The sequence below is a fragment of the Chiloscyllium plagiosum genome, chromosome 4 (genome assembly GCF_004010195.1).
Source record: "Chiloscyllium plagiosum isolate BGI_BamShark_2017 chromosome 4, ASM401019v2, whole genome shotgun sequence".
NCBI classification, from domain to species: domain Eukaryota; kingdom Metazoa; phylum Chordata; class Chondrichthyes; order Orectolobiformes; family Hemiscylliidae; genus Chiloscyllium; species Chiloscyllium plagiosum.
In genome coordinates this window covers 29,505,871-29,519,850 of record NC_057713.1, presented here as the reverse complement: position 1 = coordinate 29,519,850, position 13,980 = coordinate 29,505,871, and the positions used below count along the sequence as shown (strand labels likewise).

At 41.1% G+C, this 13,980-nt stretch overlaps 1 protein-coding gene across 1 annotated transcript in view; it reads left to right on the top strand.

Annotated features, from left to right (window-relative positions):
- Positions 1–13,980, top strand: part of tg (thyroglobulin) — a 354,658-nt gene that overhangs the window by 66,297 nt on the left and 274,381 nt on the right. The window contains exon 20 of the mRNA XM_043687541.1: positions 8,547–8,669. Coding sequence (XP_043543476.1) covers positions 8,547–8,669 — 123 coding nt within the window. The remainder of the gene's footprint in view (positions 1–8,546; positions 8,670–13,980) is intronic.

Sequence of the window (13,980 nt, the reverse complement as noted above, 5' to 3'; positions counted from 1 at the left end):
GTGCGCATACTTCACAAGAAAAATTTGAAAACTGACATTCCTGAATGAGTACAAATTAACCTCATTAAAGAACAAAAGTGGCTAAGGAGAGACAGTATGTGACTTGGGTTGTACGACATTCAAGATAGCTGGACCAGGTAGAGAGAGCACTTAACAAAACACAAATTTCTCGATTTCATAAATAGTGACACAGCGTACAAGAGTAGGGAGGTTATGTTGAACTTTTGTAAGATACTAGTTAGACCCCATCTGGAGTATTGTGTTCTGGGCCCCACACTTTAGAAATGCTGTGAATGAATTGGAGAAAGTGAAGAGGAGTTTTGTAAGAATGGTTCCAGGGATGAGCACCAACAGTTGGTCAGAAAGATCAGAGAATTTGGAACTGTTTCTTCTTTGGAGAGGAGATGGCTAAGAGGAGATTTGATAGAAAGTTTCAAAATCTTGAGGATTTGAACAGAGCAGATAAGGAGTAGCTGTTCCCTTTTGAGAACTGATTGAGAATCAGAAGTACATGTTTAAAGTACTGTGGAACAGAAGCAAATGCCATGTGAGGAAAATCATTTTTACAGAGCAGGTAGTTAGAGCCTAGAATGCGCTTCCAAGAAGTGTAGTGGCAGCAGGACCAATTGGGGCATTCAAGAAGGCATTAGATGATTATTTAAAGAGGTAGTGTTCAGAGTTACAAGGGAAAGATAGGAGATTAGCACAAAGCCAATTTACTCAAACATAACGGGCTAAGTGACCTGCTATTCCTCCACAGTAATCCTGTGATTAATTTAATGTTGCTTCATTGGGTGGTTGAAGCCAATTTGCTTTTTTTTTGTTATGAAAATAGATGAAAAATTATAGTCCTTTCCTTTCACAGTTGTATGCCCAGCTGGCAGCTTTTTTCAGGATGGCACCTGCATTCTGTGCCAACATGGATTTTATCAGGAGGCTGTGGGAAATGTAAAGTGTAGAAAATGCCCAGAAGGGAAAAGGACAGTGTCTGCTGGAGCTTTTTCAGCTCACCTGTGTAAGTATTATATTTAAATCTATATTGAATACTTTTATGCTTTTCTAGTTCCCTGCCTTTTACAACTTACCTCTGACCTCTCTGCTGCTTCATCATCTGATCTGTCCAACCTTCCAGAACCGCTATTGTCAACACGCACATCCCCTAATGTAATCAAATTAGAAACTGTTGGAGAATCTCAACAGGTCTGGTAGCATCTGTGGACAGAGTAATAGAATTAATGCTGTAAGTCCAATACAAATCTCCTTCAGAACTCAGTTGCACTGATGGCTTCTGATTGTCCCCCTCTGCCATCCTTGCTTCATAGCTCATTTCCCAGCCCAGCCTCTAATCTCTTCCCATTTCAAATCTCCTCTGACCTTTCTCCCCTGCCTTTCCCATTACCAACCATGCCTGCAATCCTGCTCCAATCTCTTTTGCTGACCCTACATGGCCTCTGATTGCTTTATCCACTTTTTCACACACACACTTCCAGCCTCCTAGTGCATTTTTATGAGCACAAAATATTTCACTAAAAGTATCTAGCAATGAAAGAAATCAATGAAACAACAAAATTTCACATGGGGTCTTCCATATTCCCTTGTCCCACAATACTTTTAAGCACAGTTACTTATAATTTTGCAAATACAGTACTGCAGACTATTTATTCTATATCAAACAACAGTGACTTCAATGACCAGGTCATCTGTGGTCATGCGGTTGGTTGACCAATAGGGTTCAGTCATATATTCTGAATATTTTAGGTGACTGAGACTCTTGATTGATGTTTCTCAGACTTCATTGTTGACAAACCTGGGACCACAGGGTTTGCAGGAATGACAGTGATTTAAGTTAAAATTAAAATTTGGAAGCAGGATCCAGTCATCTGATGTTCCGCTTTGTGGCCACACAGGGAGTGTACAGACTGTTTTCTGTTGCCATCACAGAACAGCAGTAATGAATTCCTGGAATTGCAGTTGATCTTAGCTATGACATTGTGGAATGATCAGCATGTATCATCCAACTACTGTAGACACTTTGATGTATTTTTTTACACTGATTTCACACAGAAGGCAACTGCTCAATTTGAATCCCCTTTACAAAAAACTTTGAGTTCCTTCCAGTACCACATATAGCAATTGATGTAAGATTAATAGTTGCACTTAAAACTGAAATTGATTGATATTACAGGATTGGGGAAGAGACTGTTGCATGGAGTTAGGCCACGGCTCAGCCATAATTTCATTAAATGTTGTAGCAGTCTTGGAGATTAAAGGATCCTGTTCCTCACTTTCTCTTTTATGTCCCTAAATCTCTTAGCCCTTCAAACCATGTCTAACTGCCCCTTGAAGCCACTGATAGAAGAAAGTTGGACTCTGATTCTTATTTTGCAAATCCAACACCTTATAAACTCAATTCAATATTTTCACTACCCTATCAATTGTCAATCTCTTTGCATTTCTACCCTTTGCCACAATAAATGGTCCATTCTGATTGACAATGCCAAAAAAAATCAGTGATTTCATTTCAAACTTTCAAACTTTGACAAAAGACCTGATTTTGACTTTCACTGGGAGTGAACTCAATCCTGTGCATTGACTTTGAGTTGGATGCCTGGCAGAGGTTAACAGCATGGCCTCATCTGAATGTGCCCCCTCTCTCCAGTAGCTGTTTGATCATTTCCGGTGAAGATGTTAACAGATGGATGTGATGGGAGAAGCTCAAGCAGCAAGGTATCTCTGGGAGGAGGATCCTGGAGTTTAAAGGGAGGGGGAATGATGGAAACTGACAGGGAACAGAGGACCACTATCCTTGGTAGTCCTGATCATCTGTGCTTTATAGATTTTTATTTTGACTCACTGGGCTGTTGATAATATTATTGAACATCATGGCCAAGGTAAGTGTTTTGCTCAACAGTAGGTAAAACTACCATTCATTACAAAACTTCAGTTTGGTTTTGCTAATAAGGCTCTTACTAGTGTCCAAACTGAGTTTTATATATCATCAAAACCAGGCTTTGTCACCAGTGTAGAAAAGAATAGTGTCCTTTTGCTACTTTCCCACCATTAGGGAAAAATAAACATTTGCAGGTAAGGAAGATATTTTATTCTATTGACAAATTCCCAGATACTCCATACATTTACCTATGTGACCCTAACAGGTTTAACAGAGTGTGAAACCAGTCCTTGGAATCCAACTTGTGATTCTTTAGGACAATATAGAGCAGCTCAGCAAAATGCCGACACTCAGAAATCTTTCTGTGTCACTTTGAATGGAGAGCGATTACGTTGGACTGAAACCGTCAGCCCTCTCACTGAGTCTGATTGCATTGGTGAGTAGATGTGTTTTAGATAATTTGAATTCTTCTTGGCTTGTTACAGTGCAATTTTATCAATGTGTTTACTGTTTGAATGAACATTAAGCCCCATTGTCAGTCATTATCCTGATCTTTGATAGTTCAAGCTTCCTAACTGCCAGTGCTTTTGTGATCAGGATTTCCCTTTGTGACCGTACCTGCCATCCAGATTGAATGAGTCAAAAAGAGTGATGGTGGAAAAGCATAGCCAGTCAGGTACCATCCAAGGAGCAGGAGAATCGATGATTCGGGCATAAGCTCTTCATATGCAGGATAGGGGGTGGGGGACCCAAGGAGGCTGAGAGATAAATGGGAGGGGGGGGGGGTTGGAGCTGCAGGTAAGATAGCTCGAAATGTGATAGGTGGATGAATGTGGGGGTGATGGTGATAGTTTGGATTGGAGGATGGAGCAGGTAGGTGGGAAGGAAGATGGCCAGGTCATGAGGACAGTGCCAAGTTGGAGGGTTGGATCTGGGATAAAGTGGGAGGGGGCGTAGGGGAGATCAAGAAACTAGTGAAATTGACATTGATCCGGTGTGGTTGGAGGGTCCCAAGGTGGAAGATGAGGTGTTCTGCCAACTTGCAGACCATTTCGGAAATCATCTCCTGGACACATGCATCAATCAATCCCACTGCCCTGCGGCTGAAAACTTCAACTCTCCCTCCCACTCTGCCAAGGACATAGAAGTCCTGGACCTCCTCCATTTCCAAATCCTAGCCACCTGACACCTGGAGGAAGACCACCTCATCTTGCACCTTGGGACCCTACAACCATACGGAGTCAATGTCGACTCGCTTGCTCCTCAGATGCTGCCTGACCTGCTGTGCTTTTCCAGTGCCACACTTTTTGACTCTGATCTCCAGCATCTGCAGTCCTCACTTTCACCCAAATTGTGTGAGCCAAATGAATAACCAGGTGAAATATTGTGGAACTATTTTTCTCCAATGATCTTCCTCCCAGTTCCTAATCAGTTTGGAAGTTGAAGTAGCACATTTTAATCAAAAGGAAACTAAACCGATCCTAGACCTAACCATCTGAGTCAATCTATGACATAATTCACATGCTCACATTATTGATTTCATAGAATCCCTACAGTGTGGAAGCAGGCCATTCAGTCCATCAAGTCAGCCACTCTCCAAATGCATCCCATCCAGTCCCATTTCCTTTACCCTATGCTTATAATCCTGCATTTCCCATGTCTAAACCACCTAGCCTGCACATTCCTGCACACTATGGATAATTTAACTTGGCCAATCCACCTAACTTGCACATCTTTGGACCGTGGGAACAAACTGGAACACCCAGAGGAAACCCATTCAGACATGGGAGAACGTGCAAACTCTACACAGACAGTCACTCAGGCTGGAATTGAACCTGTGTCCTTGGTGAGGCAACAATGCTGACCACTGAGCCACTGTGATTTAAACAAACAATCCCTACAGTGTCGTTTTTATGCAACGAAACATGAAAGAGCTGCGGTGAACATTATTTGCCTCGAGAGCTATAATTCAGCTGAAATCTACAAAGCAGGATGCAGAAAGAATGAAATCCTGATATATTGAAAGAGGCACTGTTCAAACACAAAAGGGGTCTAATGGCTATTTTATGTCATCATGGCTACAGCTCATACGCCCCGGATCACCTATGGACATATCCGACATTAATCGTAATATGCATTCTATTTTTTTTTAAAAGGGACATCAATTCAAAAGTTAACTGTGGATGTTAATTTATTGTCTGTTGGGTGAGAAATAGACTCTGAAAGGTCATACCTGACGAGGTGTCAGGAAAGGTTCAAAGAAATGGAGTTTAATGGGAGAAAGTGCAGTAAGACTGACTGCAATCTCCTGGGAATTATCTCAAACTATGAATATGTTGGACAAAAAGACAGCTGAGAGATATGTTTTGTGTCTTCTCCTTTCATGAATATGCAAGAACAGAGGTATATAAAAAATGCCAGCTCAGCTCTGGTCTTGGTGTGTCAGTGGATTAAGATGTGCCAGTGGAAGATGGTGACCTAATAAACTGAGGCACATGTGAATGCCTGTGGGCTGAGATACTCATGTATCCCCAACCTGCGTTTGAGCTCAAGTGTGCTGTGATTGTCACAGTTGGAGAGCCACCCACTAGTCACTCCAGCATTGCAGGTAAAATATAATTTTGCTCTGAGTGTCGGTGTGGAGTTTGCACATTCTCCACAGCCAGCCAGCAAGCTAGTCAAATGGAAGTAGGTTAAAAGAAAGACTTCCTCACTCTGACTGCTGCCAGAAAACTTCCAGAAAAAGGAAACAGTGCAAAAGAAATTCAACTAACTTGAAAAAAATCAAGGATTCTGAAATCAATTGCTGAACTGTCAACATCCTGGATTCATTCCTCATGAATAACTCAGGGACTGACCCATATATCTTTTAAGTTTTATCTTTTTTTGAAGTCACTTCACATTTCTAATCTGCAGATATGTGTGTTACATTATTCTTTCTTCTTGTGCTTAGTAATTAATAAACATACTCTTCTCTTAATTCAAGAAAGCCTGGTCGTATTGACTCCTTTTAAAACATAAATTCATTTGGGTCAGGGAGAAAGGCTCCACAAGGGAGGGATTCTTTTTTAAATTAAACTTGTTACAACTAATTAAAGGGGTGAGTGAATAAAGAAAGGGAGCCTGTTATCCTTTCTCACCCAGAAGTTTGATAACTTGGAGTATTCTGTGTGAAACTATAATAATTTGGAGAACCTCACCCGGGGAATGGTCAGAGTGGATTGGGTCTCATAGGGATTTGGTCACAACAAATTGGGAGCTTGTGGACACTGTTTGAACTAGCAGATGGAAATGCAAGTACTGAAGTAGGTAAGTAGTCACTTTGAAACTAATTTTTTTTTACAAACTGCAAGAGACTTTCTTAAGTTTGCACTGTTACAGGATAGAGATGTCTATGTTTGATGCCACTGCATTCCTAGCAGTATTAGGCGAAGTTACTTCTGAAGATTTAAAAGTTTCACTCACAAAGAGTTAACAAGTTTAGCGAAGCGCTTGAAATTGGAAATCCATTGGAAGTCAGAAAGCCTGAATTTTTTAAAACATTCACGGGTGCAAATTAATGATGCTGAAATGGAAAATGTAGCAGTAGCGAGTTTAAACTTGGGGCAGCAATTAGAATTTCACTAAGAAGGGAAGGAAGGACCAAGGGAGATGAAGGAGAAAGAAGAGAAAGAGAAAGTGTGAAGACAAAAGTGAGAGCGAGTATTTCAGGAAACAAAGGGAGGATTAACGAGAGATATGAGAGAGTATTTCAGGATAAAATAGGCAGGTAAAGGGGTTTGATCTAAGACCGCTTGAGTTGAGAAGCATGTAGGAGAAAGTGAGGTCTGCAGATGCTGGAGATCATAGCTGGAAATGTGTTGCTGGAAAAGCGCAGCAGGTCAGGCAGCATCCAGGGAACAGGAGAATTGACGTTTCGGGCATAAGCCTTTCTTCAGGAATGAGGAAAGTTTGTCCAGCAGGCTAAGATAAAAGGTAGGGAGGAGGGACTTGGGGGAGGGGCGTCGGAAATGTGATAGGTGGAAAGAGGTCAAGGTGAGGGTGATAGGTCAGAAAGACTTGCATATCCTTGGTGGAGTGGGAGGAGTAATTGAAATGTTGAGCTACAGGGTGGTTGGGTTGGTTGGTCCGGGTGTCTCAGAGGTGTTCTCTGAAACGCTCCGTAAGTAGCCGGCCTGTCTCCCCAATATAGAGGGGGCCACATCGGGTGCAGAGGATGCAATAGATGATGTGTGTGGAGGTGCAGGTGAATCTGTGGCGGATATGGAAGTTTCCTTTGGAGCCTTGGAGGGAGGTGAGGGGGGAGGTGTGGGCGCAAGTCTTGCACCTCCTGCGGTTGCAGGGAAGGTGCTGGGAGTGGAGGTTGGGTTGGTGGGGGGTGTGAAAGCATGTATCCTATTGTGAAGACACCACTGACTCAGACTTAAGGGCAGAAACAGCTTGTTTAATTCCTAAGTTTCAGCAAGCAAAGGTGGAAGCCTTCTCTATCATTTTCAAGTAGATAGCACAGCAGTTGAAGGGGTGAATCCAACGCTGGACCATATCCTGCAGGGTAAACTTCAGGGAAAACACATGCAGTTAACTTGCTCTTGCCTGAGTAAAGTGCCACCGAATACAAGGTAGTACAAAAAGGTCATCTTATGTGCATCCCATTTAGTGCTGGAGGTGGGCCATTAAAGGTCTGAAACCCTCAGAAAATAGCCTGTTTAGATGTACCTGAAACTTTAGTCTTAATCAGTTTGCATTTGACCAGCAGGTACGGGCAATTAAGACAGAAGTCATGCTGGAAACCTTCATGAAATAATCTTCCTTAAGGAATTCAATAACTTCAATCTCTTCCCAATAACAATGCACCTTGAGGATCAGAGAGGGTCCAGGGAGGCCACCACACTTGCTGTGGTTTTGCAACAAACTGAAGAGAGTGAATAACACAGGAAGCCAGTAATTCACTCGACTTACCCAGGAGATTGACAATTTGGGATATTCCAACTGAAACCATAAGTATTTGGGAAATCGTACTCATGGTCACCCAGTAAGATCCCAGTAATTGGCTGTTCTCAGTCAGGGAAGTACAATAACAAAAAGATAAATGACACTGAACAAGTATCTGAGAGTAGAATCAGAAGTTTAAACTGTGCACAGTGAAGATTTGTGCTGAGTGGGCGGGCTGTTGATTTGGAAGGTCATTAGTCCAAGGGTGGATTAGTGAAGATTTCAGGATGAATGGATAATTTGAAATTTTGTAAGATAACCTCTGAGGATTAATGGTATTGCAGATGACATGGTACAAATAATTTGTAGTAGGAATAGGAAAGCATCACTGTATATAGTAAGACAAAGATAAAACTAATCAAGGGACACAAACAGGGAGAAGAACAATATGTGTGTCTCTAAAAAATGTACTTCATAAAGCTCCATTTTCATTTGTATTTTACTTGTCTTCATACCTCTGTGTGATATTGTATAAAGCCAATATATCCAAACTCTCCATTAATGGCATATTCCATAGTCTGCCTTTTGATTCCTTTCAGTACACACAACCTGGATAGCCAAGGAGAGAGTAAGACAAGCATCAATTATCAGGGGAATAATCTTTGGTCATTTATTGTTTCTTATATTTCTTAAACAATGTTTTTTTTTATTTTTCCACCTGAAGTGTTCCGACAGTTTGAAAGTGTTGATGAATCCCAGCTGATTCTGAACTCCGAAGGCACAGACATCAGCAAAGTTTTACCAGCGCATGCTGATCGTCAGAGACAGCTTCTAGATTGTCTCACAGGTCAGATAAGTCAAGCTTGCTCTGATTGCTTCATCATTTCATTCACAAGAATTTTACAATGGTTACAGACTGATGGCAAAAATTTACCCTGTTATGTCTGTGCTGATGATCAATAGAAACATTACAGCTAACCACACCCCCTGCTCCTTCCCTGTTCGCCATTGCTCCATTACCTGTCAATCAGCACTGTATCTATGTTATCACTTTCCCTTTTATACCATGGTCTTCACCCTTGCTGCTGTGGTATTATGTGACACTTTATTAGAAGTCTTTTGAAAGTTGTTCAACACAATATCAACAGAAATACCAGAAATAATCATTTCTGTTAGCTCATCAAAAAACTCATACAAGTTAATTAAATATGTTTCCATCTTCCAGGGCCCTCTGGATTTAGCTGCAGTCTCCTTTTCTCTCATTGGAACATATCTCAACTGTACCTGAATGCCTTATTTGTTGTCCCGAGGCTGCTGAGCTCTTGAATATTCTTGTTGACCTGTGCTATATCCATTTTGATTCCTCTTCCCATTTAATAGCTTCATTCTAGAATGCTAGTTGGCATTTCCAAGATTAGCCTCAACTTTAAGACCCCATGATCAATGTTCACTTTCTTACCACCTTTTAACCCGTCTGTTTTGAGAAAATGGCCGCACCACTCCAGCTTGCCTGCCAACACCAACGATGTTATGGCATGGACACAGAAATACTTAGGTAAATTGGCTTGGGACATCAATTAACAATGAAGTAACTTTTGTGGGTGAGCTGTTGATAATGATGCTTACAAGCTCATGATATAGCGTCATGGAATCATACAGCATGGAAATAGGCTGTGTGGCCCAATTCATCCATGCTGGTTTCCTCAACTGAACTAGTCCCATTTGCCTACGTTGACCGATATCCCTTTAGACCTTTCCTATCCAGATATCTGTCCAAATGTCTTAAATTTTGTAAATGGACACACTTCTATCACTTCCTCTGGCAACTCATTCAGGCCCTGTTAAATTGTTCCTCTCTCACCTTAAACCTAAGCCCCGTGGAAAAGACCTTGGTTTATCTATGGTCCGCATGATTTTACAAACCTTTATAAGGCTACCCTTTAGTTTCCAATGCTTCAAAGAAAGAAGTCCCAGCCTATCCAGCCTCTCCTTATAACTCAAACTTTCCAGTCTTGATGATGTACTTGTAAATCTGTTTTGCACCCTTTTCAGTTCAATAACATCCTTCCTATAGGAGGGCAACCAAAAATGTACGCAGTAGTCCAAATGAGGCCTTACCAATGTTTTGTACAGCTGCAACATGACATCCCAACTGCTGTACCCAATGCTCTGACCAAGAAGAGATGCATGCTAAAAGCCTTCTTTACCACCCTATCTACTTGTTACTCCACTTTCAAGGAATTATGTATCCTAGGTCTATCTGTTCGACAATACCCCCCTGGGCGCTACCATTTACTATGGAACTCCTTCCCTGGTTTATCTTACCAAAGTGCATTACCTCACATTTATCTGAGTTAAACTCCATCTGCCATTCTTTGGCCCATTGGCTCAGTTGATCAAGATCCCATGTACTCTTAGATAACCTTATTCACTGAATACTACATCACCAATTTTGGTGTCATCTGCAAAATTACTAACCATGCCTCCTATATTATCATCCAAATCACTTATATTAATGATGAACAATAGTGACGCCAGCACCAATTCTTGAGGCACACCACTGGTCACAAGCTTCCAGTCTGAAGAACAACTCTCTACTACCACCCTCTGTCTTCTATCATCAAACCAATTTTGTATTCAGTTGGTTAGCTCCTCCTGGATCCTATGTGATCTAACCTTATTAACCACACTACCATGCTATATTTTGTCAAAGGATTTGCTGAAGTCCATATAAACAATGTCTACCGTTCTGCTTTCATATATCCTCTTCATCACCTCTTCAAATAACTCAGTCAAATTTGTGAGACACCATTTCCAGCACACAGAGCCATACTGACTATTGCTGATCAAATACATGTAGGTCCTGTCTCTCAGAATCCCCTCCGACAACATACCCAGCACTTATGTCAAGTTACTGGTCTGCAGCACCCTGGACTTTCCTTGCAGCCTTTTTTAAATAATGGCACAACATTACCCACCCTCCAGTCTTCTGGCACCTCACCTTGACTGTCAATTATACAAATATCTCTGCTAAGGGTCTTCTAATTTCTTCCCCCAGTTTCCCACAATGTCCTCTGATACATTCAGTCAAGTCCCAGAATTTATCTACCTTTATGCATTTTAAGGCCTTCAGCACCTCTTCTTCTGTAATGTGAACTCTTTTCAAGACATCACTATTTATTTCCCACTATTTATGTCTTTCTCCACTGTAAATACTGATTAGATATATTTGTTTAGGATTTCACCCATCTCCTGTGGTTCTGCTCATAGACTGTCTCATTGCTCTTTAAGTGCCCTATTCTCTATAGTTACTGTTTTGCCCTTAATATACTTGTAGAATCTCTTTGCATTCTTCTTTACCTATCTGTTAAAGCTATCTCTTAGTCATCTAGTGTTCCCTACTTCTGCCAACCTTGCCCTTCACACTAATAGGGACATGCTAGCCCTGAACTATCATTATGCCACTTTTGAAAACCTCTCACTTGCCAGATGTCCCCTTATCTGTGAATAGCTTCCCCCAATCAACTTTTGAAAGTTCCTGCACAATACCATCAAAATTAGCCTTGTCCCAATTTAGAACTTTAACTTGTAGACCAGACCTATCCTTAGCCATAACTATTTTAAAGCTCATAGAATTATGGTAATTAGTTCCAAAGTAGTCTCCCACTTACACCTCAGTCACGTGTCCTGCCTTATTTTCCAAGAAGAGGCCGGGTTTTACCCCTTCTCTAGTCGGGCTATTTACCTATCGATTGAGAACTTTTTCTGAACAAACTTAACAAATCCTCCCCATCCAAGCTCTTAATACTATGGCAGTCACAGTCTATGTTTGGAAAGCTAAAACCCACACTATTACAACTCTATTATTTTTACAACTATCTGCAATCTCCCTACATATTTCCTCCTCAATTTCCTGCTGATTATAGTACAATTCTATAAAAGTGATCACTCCCTTCTTATTTCTAAGTTCCACACATACAGCCTCACTGGACAATCGCTCAGGAATATCCTAAGAATTATCATGATGTTTTCCCTAATGAAAAATGCCATTCCCCCTCTTATCCTGTTTCCGCATTTCTTCTTCCTATGGCACCTGTACCTCGGATCATTGAACTATCAGTCCTGACCCTCCTTCAGCCATGTTTCTATAATAGCTATGATATCCCAGTCCCATGTTCCTATCCATGCCCTTAGTTTATCTGCCTTACCTGTCTGGCCTCTTGCATTGAAATAAATGCAATTTAATTCATCAGCCTTCCCTCATTCCCTGCCGTGCTTTTGCCTGCCTTGTCTGTTTAATTTGCTCGCTTTAACATCTGTACTAGTGTCAACCTTCTCTTTCGTCTCACTACTAGTTAGCGTTCCCCCATCCCCGCCCCGTCAGACTAATTTAATCCATCCTGAGTAACTCCCTAGCAAATCTCCTGCCATATATCTGTCCCATTTTACAGAAATGGCAATGGGCAGCATCTGGATAGTAATTCTCACATTTTATTTACAATCCTGCCAAAAAAAATGCCCAGTTGGAGGCTGTAGAATTCAGCCCAAGGAAAAGCCAGACGAGTGAGGTAAATGTTGTTTTTCTTCATTTCAGAGGAGCATTGTGACCAGTGGATGCCTTAGGGACTGCACTCTGTTGGTTCTGATCTGTGTCTCCTTTGTGTAAAACAAAACATGAGTTGAAGTAATTTTTGTTAAAAGTTAAAAACCACTTCCTATATTGCTAATGTCTCAGTTTCATTTATTGTTCCATTTATTACTTCTTGGACTCATTCTTTAAAATTCAGTTTCAACCAAAACCTCAAAGGGGTTTTCCTCCCTAGAGATAATGACAAAAATAAGAAAAGGAAGGAAAAATAATTGGGTGAGTTGGTCTGGCAGAGACATCTCCCCTCTTCTTTTCACCTTACCAATGTGTGGAGTGGGACTTAGAGTCATAGAGTCATAGAGTCATAGAGATGTACAGCATGGGAACATAACTGAATGGTTTTGTTTTTCATTACCAAATGACCTGTGTTTTTTCTTTCCTGTATGAACCACTAGCATATCACCTGTATTGTCCAATTGATTCAAAGACCGACAAAGCCCATTGAGGATGATGTAGGCCATCAAAGGGGACTTGGGGACTTTCTCAACTTACAACCTTGAAGTGATCAATTAGCAGTTATTTGAGGACCTCAGTGTACCACCTCCATGAACATTTGGCTTCCTGGCAGACAACAAATGTGACTGGGTTCAAGCTGGGTAACTACGGTGACCCTGCCTGAAAGGTTGTTGGAGGGGGTATCCATTTGTCCCAATAGGCGAACAATTAGAGACACAAATGGGAGGGCATCTTCCAAAGGCCATACCCACCCTAAATGCCAAGATCCTAGATCCATTCCTTCCCATAATACTATTCCACAAGAAGCAAAAGCAGTTCCACCTTCATACTGATGGACCACCTGAAATGTAAATCTTTACTTGCTGTCTAACAGATTACAGTTGGAGGCAATAGTTTCTGGGGATCCTTGACATCATTATTGAAGCTATAATTCACTAAGAAGCTTGTTGGTGTTCACCAGTCATCCTTAGCAAGCTGATGGGTGCATGATCCTGCAAGCTTTCTTAGTGGGAGAGGTGTCAACTGAGTCAATACTTAACACACCCACTCCACACTAAGTCAGAAAATAGGGAAAACTGCAGCTATGCAATTGTGAACTACAGGAGGAAGCAAATCAGCCCACTGTCCCGATGACTACAGTTTGAAAGAGTTATTTTATTAATCCCAGTTAATTTCTCATTGTGTTTATAAATAACTATTTAGTATTCATAATATGAATACAACAAAAAATTGTCAAAGCTTTTTATATTGCATTCATTGGGACAATCCACAAGTTATACCAAGATGTACTGGAAGCTACATATTAATACATAAGGCCCTGTTCTTTAAAATAGAAAGAACATAGACACTTACTGCACCTGTTTCAATGCAACAAAATTGTTGACAGCAGTTCTCTGGTTCATTTGTCAGGGCAAAGCTTTGACTAATCAGAGTCAATGTGCTTAGTTGAAAAATGTAAACAAAGCTTAGCAGTTACCTGGCAATCATCATTAACTAGTGCATTCTCCACGACAGTGCTTCAATCAATCAGAGACCACTTTTCAATGAACCAGCA